Raw genomic sequence first — 26,922 nt, 5'->3', positions numbered from 1 at the left:
TTTTTTTAGGTCTACCAGCAACATGGGACACTGTCCATTTCTGCAAACTTTCCCTAAGTTTCCAATTTATAATATTAAAATCACACATTTTAAGATATTTTCTGTTAAAACACCCTTGTTTAGCTGGCAAACAAATACTGATATAAATTTTCGTTTCCTCGAGTGCTAATGAGATTGAAAATTTGTTCATGTTTCAAATACGTATTGGCCATTTGTATTTGTTACTTCAAATGTTATCTTCAGATGAGGAAATCGAGGTTCGGGGAGGTTAAATGACTTGTTCAAGGACACACAGGTTCTATGTAGCAGATACATTTTTCATATGTAGATATAGAGACACAGAGACAGAGATAGATAGATATAGATAAATATAGATTCTAAAGTGAAATAGAATTGTTCTTCCGTTTGCCAGAGTAGGCAATAAAGCCCATGGGCAAAGTTCTGTTGAATTCGGATCTCAAGGACATCTAAATAATATAGAAGTCCCTTCAGGCCAGATAATCTTTATAAAATATTTCTTAGAGAATTGTTGTGACCGTTTAATGAATTACAGTTCTTTTGTCTTTTAATTTATAATTGCGAGATGAATTCAATAAGGAAGAGATTGCTAAAAAGGGCATCTGAATATGCTGACAGCATCCTTCTTACTATCCATCAGTCATGAATGGCCGCACAGCCGTAGATGCTGAAAGAGACTCTGGTCCCCATGACCTCCTTCTCCCCATTAGCACAGCATGAGGACAAACCAACCAACTGCATATGTTTTATGATGGTAGAATGCAACCAGCATACTATTTCTAGAGTCGGTCAGACGCTGGTGCCTTACTTTTTGTCTCTGAATGCTTTTCATTTCCGTCCTGAGTAATATAGAAGTCCGTGCTGTCACCTGATGATGTAACCTTGTATGCAAAAGTCAAAGTCTCTTTTCTGTAATAACTAACAAGAGAGTCCACGAGTCAACAAGGGGAGAAATAAAGAAAGGAACAATAACAATAAAGGAAATGCCCGCGTTACTTAAATGTTAAAAAAAAAAAAGAAAAGCACACTGGCATAATGTCACGTATTAAGAAACGGCCAAAGGATTCTATCAGCAGGGTGAAGGGATCTGGGGGAAGGGATGTTAATACCTATTGGAGGGGGAAAATCCGAACAATTCTTTCTACGTGGCTCTAAGGTCTTACCCCAGGAGAGTGAAGATTTTGTTCCAAGACCTGAGTGGGTCAAGGTCCCCTGGAGGGGAGGACTTACAAGAAAAATGCCTCCTAACTCTTGTCCAATTTGAGACTATTTGTGTCCATGACTATCACAGGCAACGCAAATAAACAAAATAAAACTTACGCCTTAGGGGTCTCCGATTCCCCCCCCCGCAAAGTGATGCTTCCTATACCTACAGCTGATGATCTTATCTTTGCCTAAAAGAAGGCAAATAGGGGCGCCTGGGTGGCGCAGTCGGTTAAGCGTCCGACTTCAGCCAGGTCACGATCTCGCGGTCCGTGAGTTCGAGCCCCGCGTCAGGCTCTGGGCTGATGGCTCAGAGCCTGGAGCCTGTTTCCCATTCTGTGTCTCCCTCTCTCTCTGCCCCTCCCCCGTTCATGCTCTGTCTCTCTCTATCCCAAAAATAAATAAACGTTGAAAAAAAAAAAAAATTTAAAAAAAAAAAAAAAAAAAAAAAAAGAAGGCAAATAAATCACATTGGGAGCCACCAGCAGCAACGGAGAGTGACCTGAAGAGCTTGACCACCGCCCCATAAAATGTAGGTAGCTTCCATGTGAGCACAGCACTTCAGGACAGCCTGGTGGCTCCCGGACGTGGACGGATGGATTCCTGAAGATCTTGCAGAAAGTAACTCAAGCGATGTCGCTGTAACAATTCTGTATTTGTTCCTCATCTAAGAGATGATGGTTTCATGCACAGAGTTGGTGTATTCAGCTTGCGCCAGACCGCCTCGTCCACCTTGAATGTCCTCTGACTAAAAGAGAGAACTGAAGGAAGTCACCTAACCTTCTTTTTGCCCCAGACTCCTCAGCTGTAAAACGAAGTCAATGACGACACACGGTGTCTCATGTGGCTCTTCCTACAGTCCCATGAAGGAACATGTAGTAGTCCCTGCTACATCCAGGTGTTGGAGGATCAAAGGAGTTAATCTGTGCAAAGTGGTTGGAAAGGTGCCTGGAACATGCTAAGTGCATTGTGTCTGCTTACTAATTATTTTTTATTGCCAGCTAAAGTGGAATTTCCATGGAACAATAGCATAAACACAGTTTATAATTCACCCGCTTTGAACTTTTGAGATTCTTGACTTTTATTCTTAATGTAGGAGATTTTTATTATTTCAAAATGAGTGTATATACTTTGGTTTTATTCATCTTTCAACATTTAACTACCTTATTTAAAATAAAATTTTTTTAAATGTTTATTCATTTTTGAGAGAGAGACAGAGCAGAGACAGAGCACGAGCAGGGGAGGGGCAGAGAGCGAGGGAGACACAGAATCTGAAACAGGCTCCAGGCTCTGAGCGGTCAGCACAGAGCCCGACGCAGGGCTTGAACTCATGGACCGCGAGATCATGACCTGAGCCGAAGTCGGATGCTTAACCGACTGAGCCACCCAGGCGCCCCAATATTGCACTACTTTAAAACTGCGTAACGTACATAAGCATATGTGGCACCTGGGTGGCTCAGTCAGTTAAGCATCTGAGTCTTGACTTCAGCTCAGGGCCTGATTTCACAGTTGTGAGATCGACCCCTGCGTGCACTGGGCTCCATGCTGAGCACGGCATCTGCTTGGGCCTCTCTCTCTCTCTCCCTCTCTCTCTCTCTCTGCCCCTCGCCTGCTCATGTTCTCTCTTTCTCTCAAAATAAATAAATACACATTAAAAAATAAGCATAAAGCAAGTATGCACTGTATAGGCGTTAGGTGTGAAAATGTGGTAGATTGAGAGTTCCTTGCAACTTTAATGGGCGACGACTATTTATAAATATGCAAGGATTCTCGTGAGTCCGAAGCAGTTCAGGTGTGGTCCTGACAGGCAGGCCACAAAAGAGAGGGAGTGACAGATGCCTGCTCAGGTGGGCTCCAAGCAAAACTAGCAAAGGTACTTGTGCACCAGGCACTAAAGTCTTTCACACACATTGTCTTCAACTCTTACAAGACCCCCACGAGATACAGAGTATTAATGCCTCCATTTTGCAGATGTAGAAACTGAGACCAAAAAAACTTAAGCAACTTGCCCAGAGTTCCCCAGCTGGTAAATGGTAGTGCTGGCATTTAAACCTAGTTGTTCTCCAATACACCTCAAAAAGTCGTGATGTCCAAGAACATCTTTGGTTCTTCCACTGTTTTCTCTCTTGAGGTTCTGTTTATCTCTTAAATACAGCCCTACCCACAACTGTAACGGGCGAGAGTGTGCTCATGGGAGACGCTTTGGGAAACGCAGAAAGAAAGCAAAAAGATTCGAACAAGGTTATTATTCCCACCCGAAGATGACCAGCGTTAAAACTTTGGCATATTTCCTCCTAGACTTTTTTTCTAAGCACTTGATTTTATTTTATAGGTTTGTTTTAGGTAGCTCTGACCAAATTGTATACACAATTTAATCTTCCTTTTTTCCCCCTCTTATTATTGTAACCTGGGCTATCTTGTGCAATTAGACATTGCATAAACTTCCTTTCTAGAGGCTGCATAAGGCACAAGAGCAGGGCAGTCTTGTAATATATTTGCCGTTCCTTTCATGTTGGACATCTCAGTATTTCTAGCTTTTTTATTGTGGGATGAATATCGCTGTCCCCTCTTTCTTGATAGTTTTCCTCCTGACGTTTCCTCAGATCCTCCTCAGGCTCACAATGACCTTGATCTCCCTCTATCCTTCCTTCTCTCAAAATGTACTTTCTGGAAAGGAGCTGACAAAGTCATTCATACTAAAGTGTATGTGGCTCATAAAGCTGAATTAGTGTCTCTTCAAGAATGCTTGCATCAATTTCAGCCAAAGGAATGAAGCTCTAATTGTGGGTTTTTAGTCATCAGATCACCTAGTCGAGGAGCTCCCCCCCCCCCCCCCCCCATTCAGCGAGTAGACTCCAGAATAACAAAAATGTGCAGGGCTTACTTTATGTTAGGAAAGCTGGCGAGAAGGCAGCCTGGAGCTGCGGAGGTGCTGATGTGGGAAAGGAGAGAAAAGGGTTTGTATGAGTGAGGGTGAAATAATGGGGTAGAAGAAGGAAAGAGAACTCGAAAATGCACTTAGCCTCGCGGAAGACATTTGGCACCACTTACCTGGCTTCTCCATCTCCCCTGTTGGCCTTTCCAGCGCATTTGGCCTTAGGGACGGGCCCGCCCACCGTCTCCCTGCAGGCCCGGCGCTCAGACCTAGTCACTCTGCCGAGGCTCACAGTTCGGGGGCCTTCGACGGCCACGGAGCCAGTCAAGTTGTAAGAGGGCCCACTCCAAGCCCTGTGTCCACAGACACTCCAATGGGTGCCTCACCGCCCGCTACTCAGAAAGGAGAGCTCATGACACGGGCGGGAGCTGGAGGGGGGGGGCGGGGGCGGGGGCGGGTAGAGGTGAGCGTTCCCCACGTCCTGTTCTGCACCCCCACTCCACCCCCAGCACCCCCCCTGCCCCTCCCGCTAGGGGCTTCAAGCTCTCCAGGCTGGGGGCAGATCCTTGGCTCCGGCGGAGAGCAGAGGGGCCCCACTGCGGGCCTCAGTTTCCCTCAACTCTCCCCACTGGTCAAGGGGGTCGCGGCGCCCAGGGGTCGGCGTGGAGGCATGGGGGGGCGGGGCTGGCCGGGCGGAGGGGCAAACCACAGTGGCTCCGCCCCTCTGGGCCAGGAGGGGAGGAACCCGTGAATCCGAAAAGCTGGTCTGGCAGGACAGAAAAAGAGAGACAGGGAGGGAGGGAGGGAGAGCGAGAGCGAGAGTCCAGGTGCAGCCTGGGCGGGCGTGGCGCTGCGGGCTCCCCGGGACCCTGGGCGCGCGGCGCACGCCCCCACGCGCCGCCGGCCCGCCGCCCCTCCCTCCTCCCTCCTCCCTCCTCCCTCGCTGGTTGGCCCGCGCGCCGCAGAGTGCGGCGGCGGCAGGAGGAGCCGGGCGCGCCCGACGCGCACGGCCGGCGAGGTGGCCGGGGCTGCGGGTGCGGCGCGCGAGCTCAGGTGGCGGCGACGGTGACAGCGACAGCGACAGCGGCGGCCGCAGCAGCCGGCGCGCACCCGCTCCCCGGCGCGCCCGCGTCCCGCCCCCGCCGCGCCTCCGCCGGTTCCCCGCGCACAATAGCGGCCGCCGCGGCGGCGGCTCCCGGCCCGGGCGCCCGCCATGGGGAAGCCGGCGAGGAAGGGATGCGACTGCAGGCGCTTCCTGAGGAACAACTGGCTGCTGCTGTCCACCGTGGCCGCCGTGGTGCTAGGTGAGCGGCGGGGCGGGTGGGCGGCGCGCGCGCACCATCCCGCGCCCCCGGCTCCCGGGCCGCGTGCGGGGCCCCACGGGGGCGAGGGTGGCGGGCGAGGCGCCCCCCGGGCCTCGGAGCCGCGCCGGGGCTCCCCCGCGTGCGAGCCGCAGAGCTCCTCGGGGACTCCCGTTTGGGGGCTCCCCGAGCCGCGGGTGCCCGCTTTACCCAAAACGGTCCGAGGGGCTTGGAAGGGGAAGGGGGGCAAGTAGCTCTCGGTTCTTCCCGTTTGGAAGCAAACGTGGTTTATTGTGGTTTTAATCCTCTGTGCTTTCCGCACCCCCCCGCCCCCCCCCCCATTTTTTTCCTGAACCATGCTGCCGGGACGGGGTTGGAGGGTGGATTACGGTTCTCGGTGGGACTGGAGGAGGCACCTTAACCTCAGGGATGGCCAGGGCCCCGAGGGGAGGGAGGGAGAGGGTGTTGCCGCTCACCCTGGGCCACATTCTTGCCGGAACTCAGGGGGGTGCGGTTATGGCCCCCAGGAGGTCGTTGGGGGAAGAAAGATCAGGGAACCCAGATTCCTTCGTTTCCCACCCTGATATAGCCAGAATAGCCTCCCGGAGCCTCCTTGCTCTCCACATAGCTTTTCTATTGAAAAGAATTTTCAAGTCCTATTTGCTTGTTTTTAAACAAGGGGGTATTAAAATGATTCACTCCTGACAGATTACTGGACTGAGTTGATGTCTGAGCCATTGCTCAGAGGTATGAGTTGTTCCTATTTAGATGATGAATTTGTGCCCGTTTGTCTGTCTTACAACTTGGGCTCTGGGCTGCTCCCCATCGGGGATGGAGTCTCCTTTCCTCTCTGAGCTCACACAGGTGCAGACACCCAGCAGGTGAGATTCCTTGGAAGTCCCCATCTTCCCTTTGGAAACAGCTGGGTTTGCTGAAGGGGGGGGGGGGCGGGGAACGGCGGCTTCTTCCCCAGGGATGCTTCTGGATATCAGAATATTTGGCACTGTGTCCTCCCACTCTTGATGCCCCTCCCCCAGAAACCTGTGGAAGTTATAGAAACCTCAGAGTCAGATTTGCTCCTCCAGAGCCTTGTGCAAAATCAAGTCAGATTTCTAGTAAAGAAGTCACATCCTGGAATTGCCTTAGCAGAGGCCATTTGTGGGAGGAAAGGAGGAGAGAAGCAAGTCTTTCTTACCTGCTTAATTCGGTTTCCCCCAAGGGCCAAGTGGCTCAGGGGTTTTTAGGGAAGGTTTTTAGGGGCAGGATACTGCCCCCCCTACATTTAAATAAGAAACTAAAGAGAGAGGGATTTGATTTCCATGCATCCAGATAGATGCAATATCCTTGTGTGTTTTCCTAGTAATAAGAGTCCAGAATTAATTGTTAAACCCTTTTTAAGGATGGTTACTGGATAACCCAAGGCTGGCATTTCCCTCCCAATTCCTTGGGAGAGTGGAATAATCCTGCCTCTTTAGCCGTAGGATTCTCATCTGGTGAAGAAGTGTTGCACATCGCTGTTCAGTGTACCAATTCACTAGAGGGTGGTTTGGAAAGGATTTTGAGCAGTTGTTCCCTGGCCTTCGGAACCCGTTGCATAAATACATCTTCAGTGTCAAGAGGGATCACGTGCCCATTTTGCAGATGTGGCGTCAGGGCACTTTCCAACAGTTTTTAATCTGGGTGAGCCCCAGGAGCTTGATTCAGACACTCTTCTGGAGAAAGGGAAACCACCATATAAAAATTTTAAGCGCTCCACTGAAGTCTTTCTGGACTTACTCCTCCAGGAGCAGCACAGGGCGATCCAGAGGGTTTCTGCTCCTGGTCTGAGAAGTGCCAAGCCTAGGGCCACCCCCAGTGTGCCCATCCCTGGAACCCCACCCCCACTCCCCGTCCTGGGATCTTCCTTTTCTTTCTCCAGAGCACTGGGTCTGAGTGAGAATCATACCTCTGTTGGTGTAGTCCGCACTAGCTCAGTTTAACCAGAAAGAAATTCCAGCTAACTTACGACAGTGAGGCTGAGTCCACATATAAACTGAGAGTAAGTTTATTTTTAAAACAGTCTTAATTGATACAGAAAATCACAAGCATGGTCATACAGCCTCCTTTCTGGACCTTTTTTAAGAAGAAGAAACTGTTTAGGGGCGCCTGGGTGGCTCAGTCGGTTAAGTGCCCGACTTGGGCTCAGGTCGTGATCTCACGGTTCGTGGGTTTGAGCCCCGCGTCCGGCTCTGTGCTGAAAGCTCAGAGCCTAGAGCCTGCTTCGAAATCTGTGTGTGTGTGTATGTCTCTCTCTTTGCCCTCCCCCACTTGCACTCAGTCTCTCTCTCAAAAATAAACATTTAAAAATTTTTTTAAAAAAAGAAGAAGAAGAAACTGTTAAATGTATTAACTACCTTGACAGAATGTCCTCTTCTGATTATAGCCATCCAAATGTTTGGTCCCCGCTGTAATTCAGCAGACCTGACACGTTAAGATATTTTGATTATTGAAATGAGGGACGAAGGTTTTTATGAGCTAGCTTAAAGCCTCTGGTTTTTCAAGACCTAGGGTGTGAGGGGAAATGCAGTTAAAGAGCATTCATTTTTTAAAAAAACGAGATGGAAAGGATAAACCATTTTGTTTTGTGCCCCATAGCCTGATTCTCAATTCACTTAGACAGAAATTCTGAGGGTAGAATTTTTGTGCTCCAAGTGGGAATTCTGTCCAGGCAGAATCACTGTGTGTAAAAACTCTGGGTCAGAGCATTCTGATTCAGGTGATCCAATAATGATCATATCGTGTACAGATCTTCCTCCACTTATGATAGGATTAGGTCCCAAATAAGCCCATTGTAAGTTGAAGATATTAAGTATCATAATTCAAAAATGCATTTAATATACCTAACCTACCAAGCGAGCACCGTGGCTTAGGCTAGCCTAGCTTAAATGTGCTCACAACGTTTACCTTAGCCTGCAGTTGGGCAAAATCACCTCACACAAAGCCTATTTTATAATGTAATTTGTTGAACACGGTACTGAAAGTGAAAAACAGTGGTTGTTGGGTACAGAATGGTCGTGAGCGTATCGGTTGTTTATCTCCGTGAAGGCCTCGCCGTCAGAACTGCAGCTTGGCTCCCACTGCCCAGCCCCACGGGGGAGAAAGGATTGTACCACATCTCTCTAGCCCACGAAAAGATCACAATTCAAAATGTGAAGTCCGATCTCTGCTGAAGAGGCATCACTTCCACACCCATGTAAAGTTGAAAAACCACAAGTGGAATCATCATGAGTCAGGGACCGTGTGTGTACTGTTTTAGATTAAAGCACTCATGAATTGTTCACCCCACTCACAGCATAGAGCTTGATCTTTCTGTCCAGGATGTGCTCTATCTCAGTCATTTGAAACACCTGATTTCCACCTTACGGATTTTCAGGAAAGGAAGTAGATGTTATTTACATGACAGAGCTGGCGAGCTGATTCATGCTGAATAATTTTCTTCAGCGTGCTCAGGAAGCAATCATTTATAGATTCAGATTCCACTGTCTGAAAGGGAGAACAATTCTTTCACGTTATTAGTGATACCCTTGCTCCTTGTCTCCTGCACTAACCTCTGGTAGCATACATTTGGCAATGCTAAGTTGAGTCCTGGTAAATGCTCTCTTCCTGCTTCTGTGTGTCTGTGACAGGGCTGGCTGCTGCTCAGGCTGTACCTCACCTGCACAGAGCCTTGTGTGTGGCGATATTCCAGAATGCATATTGTCGTTGATGAAGCTATTTTGGTCTGGTAGCTACCATGCCTGACGCTGCTGGGCCTTTAATCAGCTCAGCCTGGAATATACCTGCAGCAGCGAACACTTAAACCATTTGTTCATTCAACAGGGACTGTTCTAGGGCCTGGGGCACACAGCACTGAACAAAACAATAGAAACCCCTTTCCTGGTGGAACTTACATTCAAGTGGAGGGAGGTAAATAGAATAAATAGGTTAACTACAACATGGAGTATATTAGATGGTGAGAGCACTCTCCAGTAACATAAAGCTGGGAGGGGGTTGCACTTTTAAATAGGGACACCCCCCCCCCCCACCCGTGAAGGTAACAACTGACTGCAGACTAAGAAGAGGTGAAGGAACATGTGCTCAGGTGTCTGGGGAGCATCCTGGCTTGTTTGAAAAAGAACAAGGGGTGGAGTGAGGGAGAGGAGATGGGGAGACAGGAGGCTAGGAGGGGACAGAGCACTGGGAGACTGTAGGCTCCTCTAAGGACTTTGACTTTTACTGGGAGCTGGGAAGCCATCGCAAGGTTTTGAGCAGAGCTGTGACAGGGTCTGGTTGTATTTTAATCAGCTCGCCCTGGCTGCTGTTTTGACCACAGACTGCAGAGGCAAGGGTGGAAACAGAAGCTGGTTGAGAAGGCTAGTGTGCCTAACCTACTGTGTATTTGACTTATTATACCTCTCTAATCTCATTTCCATCATGGCTGATGAAATATTAGGAAATACTTGTGAAAAAAGTCAATGACATGGGAATGCACGCTGGTGCAGCCACTCTGGAAAACAGTATGGAAGTTCCTCAAAAAACTAGAAATAGAATTACCCTATGACCTAGCAATTGCACTACTAGGCATTTATCCACGGGATACAGGTGAGCTGTTTCAAAGGGGCACATGCACCCCCATGTTTATAGCATCAGTATCAACAATAGCCACAGTAGGGAAAGAGCCCAAATGTCCATCAATGGATGAGTGGATAAAGAAGATGTGGTATATGTATACACATATACATATACATATATATACATATACATACACACACACACACACACACACACACACAATGGAGTATTACTCGGCAATCAAAAAGAATGAAATCTTGCCATTTGCAACTGTGTGGATAGAACCGGAGGGTATTATGCTAAGTGAAGTTAGAGAAAGACAAATATCATATGACTTCACTCATATGAGGACTTTAAGAGACAAAACAGATGAACATAAGGGAAGGGAAGCAAACATAATATAAAAACAGGGAGGGGGACAAAACATAAGAGACTCTTAAAGATGGAGGACAAACAGAGGGTTACTGGAGGGGTTGTGGGAGGGGGGATGGGCTAAATGGGTAAGGGTCATTAAGGAATCTACTCCTGAAATCATTGTTGTACTATATGCTAACTAATTTGGATGTAGATTTTAAAAAATTTAAAAAGTCAATGACTTTGCAAAAATTGCAACTGTAAAGTAGGTATTGCTTATATATATATAGGCTTACATAGATATAGTTAGAGATATAGGTAGAGCTAGAGATGAGGAAACTATAAAGATCCCTACATGCAGGTGAGGAAACTGAGACTCAACAGTGGAAGACTTAGTCCTGGTCACCTCTGGCTTGCTCCCCGTCTCCCTGTCATACCTGGTCCTTGCTGGCTCTCCTGGGAATACGAAGTGTGGCTGAGTGACGTATCAGGTAGAAAATAACCTGCACCATGCACTTTGGTCTGTATTGTCCTTCTCTCACCCTGAGACTGGGAAGGGGCAGAAACATGCCTCCAGGACTCCGGGAAGGGCGGGTTGTGCCCTTGGAGGAACACGTGCTCCAGAGGATCTTGCCGGACTCATCAGCTGGGCTGGTGTCTGCTCTGGGCTCAGACCTACCCTCATGCCTCTGTTCACGAGGCTGCCCGGCTATTCCTCCCACTGCAAAGTCTGCCTCTCTCTCCTGCCTTTTAACAGAGAGGCTCGGCATGACTGTAGCAGAGGGTGTGACGGAGGAACACGTTCAACAAAAAGAGCAAGCCTGCTGAGGAGGCAGAGCCAGACCCTGGAGGACCTAGAATGCCACGCCAATGAGTTTGGACACGGTCTGAGGGTTAGGTTGGCAAAGACACGATCAGAGCTGTGCTTGAAGAAGATCATTGAGGCAGATGGATGTGCAGAATGGATCCCGGGAAGGTTGCCTTGTAGGTGGGCAGACTACCCAGGGGATTAATGTCCGTGTCCGGCAGGGAGAGAGGGGGGCCTGGGCTGCGCAGCAACAATGGGAGTGGAAAAGAAATGACGCTGAACTCTAGATGCTCAGCAGGTTATCCTGATGGAGTATGGCTGAATCTGGTCCTCTAGGGGAAGAAAGTGGCAATCTCTAGCAGGAGAGGGAGTCGTAGAAGTGCCACAGGCTTGTTAAGGAACTATTGTGCTCTCCTCCTGTGCAGAAGGAATATCTGCTGGAGGTGCCTGGGTGGCTCAGTCGGTTGGGCGTCCAACTCTTGATTTTGGCTCGTCGTGATCCCAGGGTCATGGGATCGAGCCCTGCATCGGGCTCTGTGCTCAGCATGGAACCTGCTTAGAATTCCCTCTGTCCCTCCCCTGCTTTCTCTCTCTCTCTCTCTCTAAAATAAAAAACTAAAACAAAAAAAAAAACAAAAAAAAAAACAAAAAAGGAAGGAATATCTACTTGTGTGTATTATTCTGCAGTTAGAATATATTCTCTCTTTTTTTTTTTTTTTTTTTTTTTTTTGCCTCCTCCACTAATCTGTGAACTTCCTGAACCCATAGCACCTGTGACAATGTCTGGTAGATGCAATACATTTGTTGATTTATTGAACCATTTATGGCCCAGAGAGTAAGACATTGTCCTTGTTTATGGAGTGAATAAATGAGTCCCAAACTTGGTTTGACCCCCATTTCCTCCATAAATTCTCTTCTGCCCACTTTAACATCCTCTGATCTGCATCAGTGACCCAGATTAACACTTAGTCTACATATGTATCAAGCATGTTAATCTTTTCTTCCTCAAAACTAGGTTTATAGGGGCCCCTGGGTGGCTCAGTTGGTTGAGCATCCAGATGTGGTTCAGGTCATGATCTCCAGTTGTGAGTTCAATCCCCACATCAGGCCCGCTGCTGTCAGTGTGGGGCCTGTTTCAGATCCTCTGTCTCCCCCCCTTTCTGTCCCTCCCCCACTCTCTCTCCCTCAAAAATAAACATTAAAAAAAAAAAAAACACTAGATTATAGACCCCTTGAGGGCAGAATCACTCCTACCACCCCTAACAGACACTGGAAAATGAAATGAGACAGTGAAGTAACGAAACTCACGCTTAAGAGCTATGTAAGAAAGTGTACCTAATACTTAAACGCTCTGGGCCTTTGTTTTTTGTTTGTTTTTTTTTAATTTTTTTTTTTTAACGTTTACTTATTTTTGAGACAGAGAGAGACAGAGCATGAACGGGGGAGGGGCAGAGAGAGAGGGAGACACAGAATTGGAAGCAGGCTCCAGGCTCTGAGCTATCAGCCCAGAGCCCGACACGGGGCTCGAACTCACAGACTGCGAGATCATGACCCGAGCTGAAGTCGGATGCCCAACCGACTGAGCCACCCAGGCGCCCCATGGGCCTTTGTTTCTTATCAGAAAGAAGAGGGGTTCAGATGAGGCAGAGGAGAAAGGATTTCATGCACATGCCAGCTCCCCTTTATAGATAGTAGACTGCCGTGTGTGATATGAGTGTTGAGAAAGAATTGGAAACAAGTTCTGCAGTTGATTACTGAGGTCTGCCAAGGGCTTAGGAGCCGAGAGTAGGGGCATGTGTGCCACATGCTTGTCGACCTTGGGTTAGAAAATCTCTGAGGTTCCTTCTAGCTCTGATCCTGTAGCTCAGATTATACCATCATTCCTCAGTGTATTGCTGGGAGCCATAGGACCTCTTCCATAGGGCACAGGGTGTGAAAAGTCATTAGGGGAGGAGGAAATGACCTTGATGTTGAGTCACATATAAACCTCTGTGAATTGGGTTTAATAATGTAAACTGGGGGTGCCCAGCTGATTCAATCAGTAGAGGATGCAACTCTTAATCTCAGGGTCCTGAGTTCAAGCCCCACATTGGGCATGGAGGCTACTGTAAAAAAAAAAAATAATAATAATAATAATGTAAGTTGTATGTGGGACTATTACCTGGGCGGTGTTCCAGGTCAGCATTAGATTACTCAGGAATATGAGGTCTCATAAACTTGTGTTGCTCTATATGCATACATATCTTACATGCATCTGCTTAGTTAAGAACCTTAGAGAGGAGGCCCTTTAGCTGGCTAGAGTTCCACATATTAAAGAATTAAGAGAAGAATTTTGGGCTTTGAATGTCTATGCCTAATGCTTTCATTTTTTAAACTGAATCAGAACCAAGACGAATTTGGGACTCCCTGAACAGATTCTGATTTTTGGTTCTCTGCATGGTGTATGCCTCAAGTCTATAAGACCAACACCCCACCCGAAGTTATGCGAGCCCGGTATTACAAAATGAATCTTTAAAAAGTTATCACAAGCCTAAGACTCCGCACACCTTGTGTTGTAGACACATTCTATCTGTTGGGAGGACTTTGAAGGTACATTGCTAACGTCCAGCGAAGGGAAAGATGGTGTGTGTGCTTGTGTGTGTGTGTGTCTGTCTATTCAGTTTAATAGAAAAGAGAAGAGGGGCGCCTGGGTGGCGCAGTCGGTTAAGCGTCCGACTTCAGCCAGGTCACGATCTCGCGGTCCGGGAGTTCGAGTCCCGCATCGGGCTCTGGGCTGATGGCTCAGAGCCTGGAGCCTGTTTCCGATTCTGTGTCTCCCTCTCTCTCTGCCCCTCCCCCGTTCATGCTCTGTCTCTCTGTCCCAAAAATAAATAAACGTTGAAAAAAAAATTAAAAAAAAAAAAAAAGAAAAGAAAAGAGAAGATTGTATTCAGTATCTTGTTAGATACTGGTTAATGTGAGATATGTTGGGTTTTTTAGTACAAAAAAGTTCTGTAGAATCAAAGTTACCCACCTGTCAAACATTTGAGCAGCAAGCAGAAGAAATAAAGGAAACTTGAGGGGCGCCTGGGTGGCTCCGTCAGTTGAGTGTCTGACTTCAGCTCAGGTCATGATCTCATGGTTTGCGAGCGCGAGACCCACATCGGGTTCTCTGCTGTCAGCACAGAGCCCACTTCAGATCCTTTGTCTCTCTCTCTCTCTGCCCCTCCTCCTCTCCCTGTCTCAAAAATAAACATAAAAAATTTTTAAAAAAAGAAAGGAAACTTCGCATGAAGACAAGCAATGGAGAAAACTACCATGTGCCAGATCAGAATACGGTAGCTCGGACGGCTAAAAACCCTGGATGGGTCAGACAAGGTGTAAATAACTGGGATTAGGAATCAGCTGTCGGAGAGCATATGCGTGCTCCCGTGAGCACTTGCTCGTGAAGAAAGGAAGCTTTCCACATTAATTACTTGCGAGAACTTGTGATTACCTTTACCAGAGCCGAGCCTCAGTGTAACTGTCCCATGGGGAGTCCGACCCACTGGCCTCGTGTTCGCTTGGGGACCTGCACATCTCCCCTGTGTGCGTGTCGCTGGAGACCCAGAGTCACGTATACTGTGGGGACTCCAGCACTCTCGAAGAAAACGAATTCATTTTCGATGACATCAAGTGGCCCCTTTAAACACCCCGGCAGCAGTGTCTGTTGAAGTAGCAAGTGTTTTCAGTGGTCTTCCCTATTGAGAATGTTAAATATACATCTAATAGCAGAGAATATTGGAGACAATTACCGTTAAGCCAATAGCTCACTTTGGAGCTATAGTTTAGCTCAGTGGATAGATTTAGAAGGAGCCAATTCATTATACTTGCTGAGGAAACAGCCCGAACTACAACAAAGAATGCTCTGTTGCCATTAGTACACCCCACAGTAACACCTCTGTTGATGGAAAGGAAGTGTTTCGGTGACTCACTCATTGCCAGAAATGTTACTACCCTACGTTTGAAAAACATCTGCCAACTGCCTGTTCCATTACCAGAGGTAGAATATATCCTTTCCAGCGAATGCTCCTGCACTTTCCGGGATGGATGGACCTTGTCCCAGCCCACAGACGCTTCATGCTGTGCGTCCTGGGTTGTTGCAGTTCCGGCCCCGGGCCCGGTTGTGTGAGTTCTGGGCATACGCTCAGCCGGGACAAGACCCAGGGCCAGCTCCTCCACACCCAGGCTGAGGTCTCCGTTCCCCCAGCCCTTCTTGGTCTCAGGGTCCCTAACTGTGTCCACAGATAGAACGGCACATCTTCATGTGTCCAGGAAGGGTCCTGACATGAGCATCATGTGACTCGGTGAGGTCCACATGTTGATGCAAAGTGGTGGCCTCTGGGGCTGGAACTTCCATTCAGAAATGACATAAGCGAGCATCCATGCTATGTGTTTATTCTTATAACTGTTCTGAGACGATTACCCGGCTTCATTGCTCTCGGGTTTTTAAAACTTCGTCTACTTACTAAACTAAGGAGGAAACCCTTCGAGAAGAGCGCTTAAGTGAGATTATACAATCAGATTATCTTTCAACCGCTGTTCTGTTGCTTGAGAGTTACCAGGTTACTTATAATTCAGTAAAGAATGAAGTCAACAACAAAAAAATGCATCGTCACCAGAAATATCTAACCATGGAAAGCCCAATCTCCAAACCTCTTCCCATTCCTAGAAGATAAACTGATTTTGCTCAATTTCTCTGGGTATTTCCTAGACTTAGTTGTCTTCTGATTCCCTTAACCACTTTATGGGTTTCATACAAGATTGCCCAAATTATGAGACAATGAGGGAGACACATTTTCTCCTTTGAAAAGTTACTTCTCTTGTGGTTAACCAAGCCTGCTATTTGCTAATATTTGTCAGAGGGTTACTATGAGTTTTATGCACATTTATTTCTCATTTGACCCTTGATACAATGAGGCAGGAAGTTTACCCTTTTACAGATGAGGAGAAGGAAACTTAAAAGCTTTAAGTCCCGTGGCTGAGGTCGTAGTCAAAGCTGGGATTTGCACCCAGGGCTGTCCAACTCCCAGTCTGAGGTTCTTTCACCGTTAAGCAGGCTCCTTTCTTCCTAGCAAATCTTGATACACCTAACGGGTAGTTCAAATTATTCTTATAAATTTCACTCTTGTTCAGTATCTAAATAGAGCCTTTCCTCCCATTTCTTCCTCCATGCCTTGCCTGTTTCATGGCTCCTCTTTATCCTGGCCTTAACTTGGGGCAGTCTACAGTGGTTAGCCTTTCCCCCACTCTCCTCCACAAAGCCTTCTATTTGAACTTGTATGCTAGTTGAGCTTGTCTACTGATTGCTTTCCCTGGGTGTGTTGTACTTTGCTGCTCTGATGCCTTTTTATTTTTGCTTTTCAAATTTTTATTTAAAGTATAGTTGGGGCGCCTGGGTGGCGCAGTCGGTTAAGCGTCCGACTTCAGCCAGGTCACGATCTCGCGGTCCGTGAGTTCGAGCCCCGCGTCAGGCTCTGGGCTGATGGCTCGGAGCCTGGAGCCTGTTTCCGATTCTGTGTCTCCCTCTCTCTCTGCCCCTCCCCTGTTCATGCTCTGTCTCTCTCTGTCCCAAAAATAAATAAGCGTTGAAAAAAAAATTTAAAGTATAGTTAATATGTAGTGTAATACTGATTTCACAACTAGAATTTAGTGATTCCTCACTACATACAACACCCACTGCTCATCCCAACAAGTGCCCTCCTTAATGCCCATCCCCCATTTAGCCCACCTCCCACACCCACCTCCCTTCTAGCCACCCTCAGTTTGCTCTCTCTATTTAGGATTCTCTTATGGTTTGCCTCCCTCTCTGTTTTTATCTTATTTTTCCTTCCCTTCCCCTATGTTCATCTGTTTTGTTTCTTAAATAACACATATGAGGGGCGCCTGGGTGGCGCAGTCGGTTAAGCGTCCGACTTCAGCCAGGTCACGATCTCGCGGTCCGTGAGTTCGAGCCCCGCGTCGGGCTCTGGGCTGATGGCTCGGAGCCTGGAGCCTGTTTCCGATTCTGTGTCTCCCTCTCTCTCTGCCCCTCCCCCATTCATGCTCTATCTCTCTCTGTCCCAAAAATAAATAAAAAACGTTGAAAAAAAAATTTAAAAATAAATAAATAACACATATGAGTGAAATCATATGGTGTTTGTCTTTCCCTGCCTGACTTGTTTCACTTGGCATAATACTCTCTAGCTTCATCGATGTCAATGCAAATGGCAAGATTTCATTCTTTTTGATGGCTGAGTAATATTCCATTGTGTACATATACTACATCTTCTTTATTCAGTCATCAGTTGGTGGGCATTTGGGCTCTTTCCATCATTTGGCTATTGTTGAGAGTGCTGTAAGCACTGGTGTACATGTGCCCCTTGGAAACTGTATTTTTGTATCCTTTGGGTAAATTCCTAGCTGTGCTCTTGCTGGGTAATAGGGTAGGTCCATTTTTAGTTTTTTGAGGAACCTCCACACTGTCTTCCAGAGCGGCTGCACCAGTTTGCATTCCCACCAGCAATGCAAAAGAGATCCTCTTTCTCCGCATCCTTGCCAACATCTGTTGTTGCCTGAGTTGTTTGTTTTAACCATTCTGACAGGTGTGAGGTGGTATCTCATCGTGGTTTTGATCTGTATTTTCCTGATGATGGCTGTTCTGATGCTTTTGCTCATGTGTTTCACCTACTGTTATCCTACCCATCCTTGAAGGTGGATCATCTAATTCCCACTTTTCCTGTGTAGACCTCTCTAGCCACCCAGCTGGAGCTAATCTGCCTTCTCTGTGCTCTGGTAACCTTTAATTTATATCCCCACGTCACACTGGTTTGCACCCCCTCCCCCCAAACTCTGCCCTGTGGCAGACATCACCAACTGCTTACTTACAGCACTCTTTACCACGAAGCTCAGTTATGGCCCCAGAAGCCCCAAAACTATCCTCCAGGCAGCCACTGTCAATCAAAGGAAGTTGGCATGTGAGGTGAAAAGCGTTGTCTATGATTGGGAAGATCTGTTCGTTTAGCCATCAATTAGGAGCTCAATTTAAATGGAGCAAGTGTTGGGGCGCCTGGGTGGCGCAGTCGGTTAAGTGTCCGACTTCAGCCAGGTCACGATCTCGCGGTCCGTGAGTTCGAGCCCCACGTCAGGCTCTGGGCTGATGGCTCAGAGCCTGGAGCCTGTTTCCAATTCTGTGTCTCCCTCTCTCTCTGCCCCTCCCCCGTTCATGCTCTGTCTCTCTCTGCCCCTCCCCCGTTCATGCTCTGTCTCTCTCTGTCCCAAAAATAAATAAACGTTTGAAAAAAAAAAATTTAAAAAAAATAAAAATAAATGGAGCAAGTGTTGATGTTACTGGGGTTCAAGTCTGTGTTTTGTCCCAGAGTGTCAGGCAGTGTGCATGCAGATACAATAGCAGTAGCCCAAGTGGTAAATGCTGCAAGAAAGCTACGTCTCGCCTTGGGCCTTAATAGAAAAGAGGCAGAATTGAGAAGGAATTCTGGAGAAGGCTGGGAATGGCCTAGAGCAGGTGTAGTAGGATTCCTGGGCTGAAAGATTGGAAATATTACAAGCCCAGGTAGAGATAACCATGTGAGTACAAAGGCCCTTCTCCAGTCTTACGTCCAATCTCAGTATCGTGTGCAACTACTATGTGAGAAATGTATTGTTGTGTTTTTACAACCTCTCTTTCTTATCTCAGTTTCCTGAGGATAGAAAAAAGTGCTGTCTCATTTGGGTCTGTCACCCTGACAGCATCTAGCTTTGCACCTACTTCATAGAAGATGCCCCCACATCTTTTCTTCACTGAGTTTCTTTAAAGCAGAGGTAAATCCTTGGTGAGCCTATCTCATTGATCCCCTAGTTAACCGCTTAGTTTTATGGGTTCTTGAGTGAAGACCCTTGGGAACTCCTATCACACACGTGTCACCCCAAATATACTTTACTTCTAGTTTGGGGATCCCAGAATAAGAGGAAACCTGGCCACTAACAGTGTTGAAGCCATTTTTGTGTGAGCTCCGCATGGCCTCAAAGCTCCCAGACTGGGGGGCATCTCCTCACCTTGAAGAAGGTCTGACCTTTTCAGGAAACCAGCACCAGAACCAGCCTGATCTCCAGGGAGTTCTTTTTTTTTTTTTTTTTAAATCTTTTTTTTTTTAAGGTTTATTTTTGAGAGAGAGACAGAATGTGAGCAAGGAAGGAGCAGAGAAAGAGAGGGAGACAGAATCTGAAGCAGGCTCCAGGCTCCAAGCTGTCAGCAGAGAGCCTGATGCAGGGCTAGAACTCCCGAACCGTGAGATCATGACCTGGTCCAAATTTGGCTAGGCCACCCAGGTGCCCCTCCAGGAAGTCCTTTGGACTGATTACAGAAGATCCATCAGATCTCACAGAGTTGGTCATGGCATCAAGCTGAATCAGCCTTGAATGATAGAGCTTTTTTGAAAGTGCTGTTTAGCGATTCCTGTCTTTTTGTGCATTTATTTCCAACACACACATCTTTTTACATCCTTGTCCAGATTCTGCCCGTTTCTCTCCCTGTCTGGAGATGATTTTCTTTGATAAGGAATTAACTAGCCTGTCTGTGCTGCCTGTTCCAGTAGACCTTGAGCTTGAGCTGCTTGGATAAACACTAGATTTGGTCATTAAAGAGTCTGAAGATGGGTTTTTACTTTTTTTATTGGCAAAAGTTAATTGTCAACCAGGAGACGTAAGAGGTTGGCTCCATTTCTGCTTCCTCTTCATTGATTCCTTTCTTACACCTGGAAAATTTCCTGAGCTTTCACCACGTGGAGGAGCTTCTGAGTTCCATGGAGGGATGAATGGCAATGTGACCAGTTCAGAAGTCACACACCCTGAGAAACATGCCCAGGTCTCCTCTGCAGCTGGCTTGCCACCTGCACTGAACATTCGTATTTTCCAGTAATTTCCAACTGGCTTGCTTATTTTGGGGGGAGAAAAAAGTTTGCATCTACTGTTGTGTAAGCAGAAACGATTGAATTGGTTGAATGCTTTTTTAACCTCAAGTAGAATAACCACGGAAGACAGGACTTAGTGACTCTAAGATCTAGAACGCTCAAGTTCCCTACTGTAGGGCTGGGCCCCGAGCTTTCTTAGACGTTTGCGAATGCTGCTCAGTGCTCTGGGCTCTGGAGAGAAGGGCTGGTGGATCACAGCAGGTGGGTTTGCAGCTGTGGCTGTTTACTTAGCTTTCCTCTTTCTCCGCCTTGACGGTCTTCCCTCATCCCACAGGCACCGTCTGTTGTCCGTGAGAGCAATACGGAGAAAGGGGGCTAAAGAACTTCACAAACATAAAATCTTCTGAGATCCCCAAAGTAAACAAAACCCTTAAAGTACTACTGTGAAAAGATGATACTCCCCATGTTTGATTTTGGGGGGGGGGGGGGTCTCGGATGGTCATCTTAAATGCATTTAGAAGTCTTTCTAGACTGTCAGTCTAACCCGTTGTTCTCAAATAAGCTAATACGTGATACTTTATAAACCTGTCAAATGCTTTATAAATGTTTGTTATTGTCTCTTACTGTCAAAGGGAGGGGTGCAAAAGGTGAAATTTGGATCCTGGGTGCAACATTATTTGTTGAAGACACAGTATCATCTTTGTGTGTTTTCTGGGGCCCTGCTCTCATCCTGTGTGAAAAGGCATCTGGGCTCCTTTTAGTGACTATCTCACATGTTTAACATTCTAAACATGACTGTTCTTTCCTTTCACAAATAATAATCAAACAAGTTGGCTGTCTTTGCCTTCTTTCTTCCAGTGAAGATTAAGAGAAATATCCAAGGTATTTATAGACAGATTCCTGACCCAACCTTTTCACGCAGGGAACCGCTTTCATTTTGAATTAAGAAATACCATAAAATTCTTCAAATGCGTCTTAACTCACTTGAAAATAAAAGTGAGTATTTCTGTGGTCCTTGTGGGGGTGGGGAAAGATGGTTCAGAATAACAGCTCCGTGGAAGTTAGGGCAGATAGGTAAACAGCAGCGAGGCAGCATGGGGGGGAATCATTAGAGACCGAAGTTCAAGGTGACACATTGTCCAAGCAGAGGTGAGGAACCGCTGAGGAACATCGGGGAGTCCCAGTGACTTAGACTGAGCCTTCTGAGTGCAAGGTTCCTCAAACTGGAAATTCCAGGCTTGGGGCAAGTCTAGAAAATCCAGGCTGGCTGGCTGCCTTCCTTCTGCCAGAGGTCCTTCTCTTTCTCTACTCTCCAATTGCTCATGACTAAAACCAGCAGTGGGGAAGACGGTTGGATTTCATTTACTCATGGGGAGCAGGCTTTCTGAGATTGTGTAATGAGCCGAGAAGGTGTTTACAGGAGTTGTAAAACTGGTTATGATAGAGAGGTAGTGCCCAGACATCTAGTGTTAAACCTGAGGAAAAGGTGTGTCCCCCAACCAAAGGATCCCATGGCCTCTCCACACCATACGAGTCCGGGTGAGAGAACTTACGATTCCTTCAGTGACTTGGAGGCCAAGTATCTGCACAGGTACCAAAGAGGAGAGAGAATAGAGTGTAATCACAAGGTGGATGAAGGTCTTCCATAGACATGGCACAAAACCAGCCAAGAGGTGACATCTTCCATGAGATTATCAGATGTGGTAGAAAATGGGACATTTTAGAACCCATAAGCCAAGTCATGGATGTCTATCTCAGAAATACCCCGAGCTTACAACTGACACATCTTTGAGGGAGAGAGAGTCTGCTTGTTCCCAGATTGAAAGGTTCACCCACAACTGGCCTCTCAGCCAATCATGCTCACTATAGAGACTACATTCCTGGTGGGCTGGTCCTACAATGACCTCATCCTCATTTGAACCCAAGGGGCTCTTTGGACTCCTGGGACCCCAAAACCTTGGAGAAGTCCAGAGGCGTAGGAACCAGGCACCCCACTTTACATGGGTGCATTACCATAGCCATTGTCAAAGGAAGACAATCCTACAGGTCACGAGTTCCTAGAGATGCCATATTTATGATGCCCGTCTGGGTTGGATGGCCCTGGACAATGTGGCAGAATTTGTATCCACATTCCTGTGGTCCAGTTGTCACGCCCAGCCAGTCGTGTCCCCTCTGCTATTTTCTCCTGCCTTTTGTAAGTAGGTTTGTTGGGTGAGGAGTACAAAATGCAGTGGCCTCCTGGGCACGTGCAGTGGACATCAGTTATGCATCCCTGGTTCTGCTCAAGGCAGCAGGTTTGATCAAGTAGCTGTGGAGGGTCAGGCTCAGTGCTGGGGCAGTGGGAGCACAGAAGTGAGCCTGCAATGGTTATGCGTCAAGAGCTTCAGATGAGGGGATGGGCCGAGACTGAGGTCTGTTAGAGGAGATACTGGATGCAGAGGTAGCTCAGCGGGGCCAAAGAATAGACTCATTCCTCCTGGGGAGACAGCCCAGGAAAGGCTTTCTGGAGGAGTTAACATCTTAACTAGGTTTTGAGGGGTGAATAGGAGTTCACTAGGCAAAGATAGTAACAAAAGTTTTTTCTTAGAGAGGAATCTCTGCAAAAAAGGGCACAAAAAATGGGGCACCTGGGTGGCTCATGGTCATGAGATTGAGATAGGGAGATAGAGTCCCAAGCAGGCTTGAACTCATGAACCACAAGATCATAACCTTGAACTGAAACCAAGAGTTGGATGCTTAACCAACTGAGCCACCCAGACACCCCTCAGTATTCAACTGAACAGAACTTAATCGGGGGACACTTACTGAGTTGAGTAGGGTAGGGCACCCAGGGCTAATTCCTGTGGAAAGCTCTTTGCTCCTCTAAGCCTGGACAGGCAAGAGGAGGGGACAGTATAACCACAGCCCAGTGAGGGTTGGGGCTGTGGCAGAGGGGCCACATGACAGGACCCATGTGGCCGCAGGAACTCAGCCACTGCTAGAGCCATGGCAAGGTAGGTAGTAAATAACTCTGACCTCCCCCTCTCTCTGAGATCTACAGCTAGTGCCTCTCCTTGGCTAAACTCAGCCAAAACCAGAGGACAAGGAACCCTGAACACGCACTTGGTAGAGATCAGCCTCCTGGGACATGAAGCAGAGCAAGGAAGCACAGAAGTTAAATCTGAGGGGCAAGTAGAGCCATATGGCATTGAGTGCTAAAAGGTTTTCTTCCGACACGCTTATCTAAAAAAAAGTGTTGAAAAGATACCAGGTCTGTGAACGATGGCCGAGAAGTAAGTCTGTTACTATACAGCTGCGTGACCATTCTCCTGCCTTGCCCTGCCCCACAGGCCCATCCTCTTGGCCTCCATGTCCAGAGAACCTTGCCCCCACATCAACCAGCCTTTTTTTTTGCATGCAGATGGGCAGCTGTGGTTGACGGTGGAGACACCCAGAATACCAGTGACACCTTCTCCCCCACCTGTAATTTAGGACTCATCTAACTGGAAGTGACAGAAAATCCAGGTCAAACATGCTTAAGCCAGGAGGGTGGGGAGGGAGTGGAGGGGAGGGTGAAGCATAGAATTTATGGGTCAGATAATTTAAGAGCTCAGAAATAGTAATTGGCTTCAGGTACAGCTGGATACAGGGGTTCAAACAGTGCCATCCTGGCCTGTTCTGTCTTCACACACAGTTTCTGCACACCTGTATTCTCACCCTCCCGCAAGGCTCCCGTTGGTGGCAAGATAGTTGTGAGCACAGCTAAGGGTTTCTATTTCCCTCTTCTCTGCCCAGCAGAAGAGAGAAAGTTTCTGATCCTGTAGTTCAAACAAGACTCCCTTGCCCAGGCCTGAGCCTCAGGTGGCCCTAATTGGGTCACATACCCATTCCTCAATCAGTCTTGGGATGAAGGGAATGTGATTGGTTGGCGGGGGCATGGTCACTCCTTATCCCGCGCCGTTTCACCCACTCTGAACTGGTTACAGGTTCAGCTGCACCTAAGACAGACTGAGAGACACAAGGTGTGCTGTCAACAGCAGGGACAATGGATGTCAGGTGGCAGTTACCAGAAATGCCCTGCCTTTTATCTTTTGTGTTCCTAAGCTATTTCCTGAGTGAAGTTAGTACATAATCATAGGTCAAGTTTTATTGAATTCATAGTGCTACAGACACGTTTGAAGTTGTTTAGATATTCACCATACACCTTGAAATTGATGAATTTGGGACAGAAACCACTTTATTTTTTTGATGTTATTTAATTTTTAATTTTTCTTTGATGTTTATTTTTGAGAGAATGTGAGCAGGGGAGGGGCAGAGAGAGAGGGAGACACAGAATCTGAAACGGGCTCCAGGCTCTGAGCTGTCAGCACAGAGCTTGACGCGGGGCTCGAACTCACAAACTGTGAGATCATGACCTGAGCTAAAGTCAGACGCTTAACCGACTGAGCCACCCGGGTGACCCTCTTATTTGTTTTTTGAGAGAGAGAGAAAGGGCGAGCAGGGGAGGTTTTACAGAGGGAGAGACAGAATCCCAAGCTGTCTTCAGGCTCCAAGCTGTCAGCACAGAGCCCGATGTGGGGTTCAAACTCACGAACCATCATGAGATCATGACCTGAGCTGAAGTTGGATACGTAACTGAGTGAGCCACCCAGGCACCCCCAGAAACCCCTTTAAAATCTGAGAGGGGGGAAAAAAATTAAGCAAGGATGACAGTTGAATTTTTGCTTTAAACTCTTAAAAATTCTATTTTATAAAAGCTTACAGTTAATATCATATTTAATGGTGAAAGTCTGAATACTTACCCCCTAAAATCAGGAATAAGGCAAGGATATTCACTCTTACAGCTCGTATTCAATAACTCACTGGGTGCAGAACCAGTGCTATAGGGCAAGAAAAAGAAATAAAAGGCACAGATTGAAAAGAAAGAAAGAAAACTGCCCCTGTTCACAGGTGACATGATTTTCTGCATAGGAAGTCCCAAGGAATCTATAAAATAACTCCTAAAACTAATAAATGATTTAGCACATTTGCAGAATACAGAGTTAATGCACAAAAATAATTTTTTTATTAAGAAAATTTTTTTAATGTTTATTTACTTTTGAGAGAGAGAGAGAGAGAGAGAGCAAGTGGGGAAGAGGCAGAGAGAGAGAAGGAGACAGAAGATCCAAAGCGGGCTCTGTGCTGAGAGCAGAGAGCCTGACACGTTGCTCGAACTCATGAACTGGGAGATCAAGACCTGAGCCAACGTCGGATGCTTCACTGACTGAAGCACCCAGGCACCCCAAAAATCATTTGTTTGATACACTAACAATGTAAAGTTGGAAATAGAAATTATTAAAATATTATTTATAATAGCTCCAAAAATAAAAGATTATATATTTGACAAAGTATATGTGGAATCTGTAAGCTGAAAATTATAAAACACTAATGAAGAAATTAAAGACCTAAGTAAGTGCAGAGACACACCTGTTAGTGGAATAGAAGATTCACCACAATAATGATTGAACTCCCCCCCACAGTAATGTGAATTATAGATTTAATGCAATTCTGATCAAAATCCCAGCAGTATTTTTTTTTTTTTTTTTTTTTTTGCTACATCAGACAAGAGGATTCTAAACTTTATGTGAAAAAGCAAAGTAGCGGGGCGCCGGGGTGGCTCAGTCAGTTAAGCATCCGACTTCGGCTCAGGTCATGATCTCACAGTCTGTGGGTTCAAGCCCTGCATCGGTCTCTGTGCTGATGGCTCAGAGCCTGGAGCCTGCTTCCGATTCTGTGTCTCCCTCTCTCTCTGACCCTCCCCCCATTCATGCTCTGTCTCTCTCTCTCTCAAAAATAAATAAACGTTCAAAAATTAAAAAAAAAAAAAAAAAGCAAAGTAGCTAGAACTACTAAAAACCGTTTTGGAAGTTTTTGTTTTTGTTTTTGTTTTTTGAGAGAGAGAGAGAGAGAGAGAAAGTACAAGTGGGGGACAGGGGCAGAGGGAGAGGGAAAGACTCTTAAGCAGGCTCCATGCCGAGTGCGGAGCCCAACATGAGGCTCGATCCCAGTACCTGGGATTATGACCTGAGCCCAAATCAAGAGTTGGATGTTCAACTGACCGAGCCACCCAGGTGCCCCAGAACAATTTTGAAAATAAGAAGAAAGTTTAAAGAATTACACTTTACTATTCTAAGACAGTGATCAAGACACTGTAGTATTGGTGAAGGGAGAGACACATAGATCAATGAAACAGAATAGAGATCCTGTAAATAGACCCATGCAAAAATGCCCGATTAGTTTTTGAAAGAAGTGCAAAAGCTATTCCAAGAAGAAATGATAGTCTTGTAAGCAGATGGTACTAGAAAGACTGGACACCTGTCTGGCAAAAAAAAAAAAAAAAAAGAACCTCCATATAAATGGCACATTTTATGCAAACATTGACTCAGAGCGGATCACAGATCTAAAAGAAAAGGGTAGGGGTGCCTGGGTGGCTCAGTCGGTTGAGCGTCCAACTTCGGCTCGGGTCATCATCTCACAGTTCGTGGGTTTGAGCCCCACCTTGGGCTCTGTGCTGACAGCTCGGAGCCTGGAGCCTGCTTCTGATTCCGTGTGTCTGTCTCTCTGCCCCTCCCCCACTAGCACTGTGTGTGTGTCTCTCTCTCAAAAATAAACAAACATTAAAAAGAAAAGGGTAAAATATAAAACTTTTAAGGAAAAAAACAGAAAAATCTTCATGACCTAGAGTTAGATAAGAGTCCTCAGATATCCAGAGCACAAGTCATAAGAAAAAAAAAAGTGGTAAGTTGGACTTTATAAAAATAAAAACTTGTTTTCTGAAAGATATTAAGAGAATGGACACATATGAAATCTTCAACTTATACATCTTAAATATATGCAATTTTTAATTTC

The 26,922-nt window shown here is 46.6% G+C and overlaps 1 protein-coding gene across 1 annotated transcript in view; it reads left to right on the top strand.

Moving 5' to 3' along the window:
• The first annotated feature begins 4,906 nt into the window (after positions 1–4,906).
• The window catches only part of SLC1A1 (solute carrier family 1 member 1), an 84,495-nt gene continuing 62,479 nt past the window's right edge, over positions 4,907–26,922 (top strand). The window contains exon 1 of the mRNA XM_086684908.1: positions 4,907–5,400. Coding sequence (XP_086541034.1) covers positions 5,310–5,400 — 91 coding nt within the window. The 5' untranslated portion in view covers positions 4,907–5,309. The remainder of the gene's footprint in view (positions 5,401–26,922) is intronic.

The sequence above is a fragment of the Puma concolor genome, chromosome D4 (genome assembly GCF_028749965.1).
Source record: "Puma concolor isolate L17-30 chromosome D4, mPumCon1.1.hap2, whole genome shotgun sequence".
Classification (NCBI taxonomy): Eukaryota; Metazoa; Chordata; class Mammalia; order Carnivora; family Felidae; genus Puma; species Puma concolor.
Note: the sequence above shows the minus strand (reverse complement) of the source record. Positions and strands in the feature narration are given on the sequence as shown.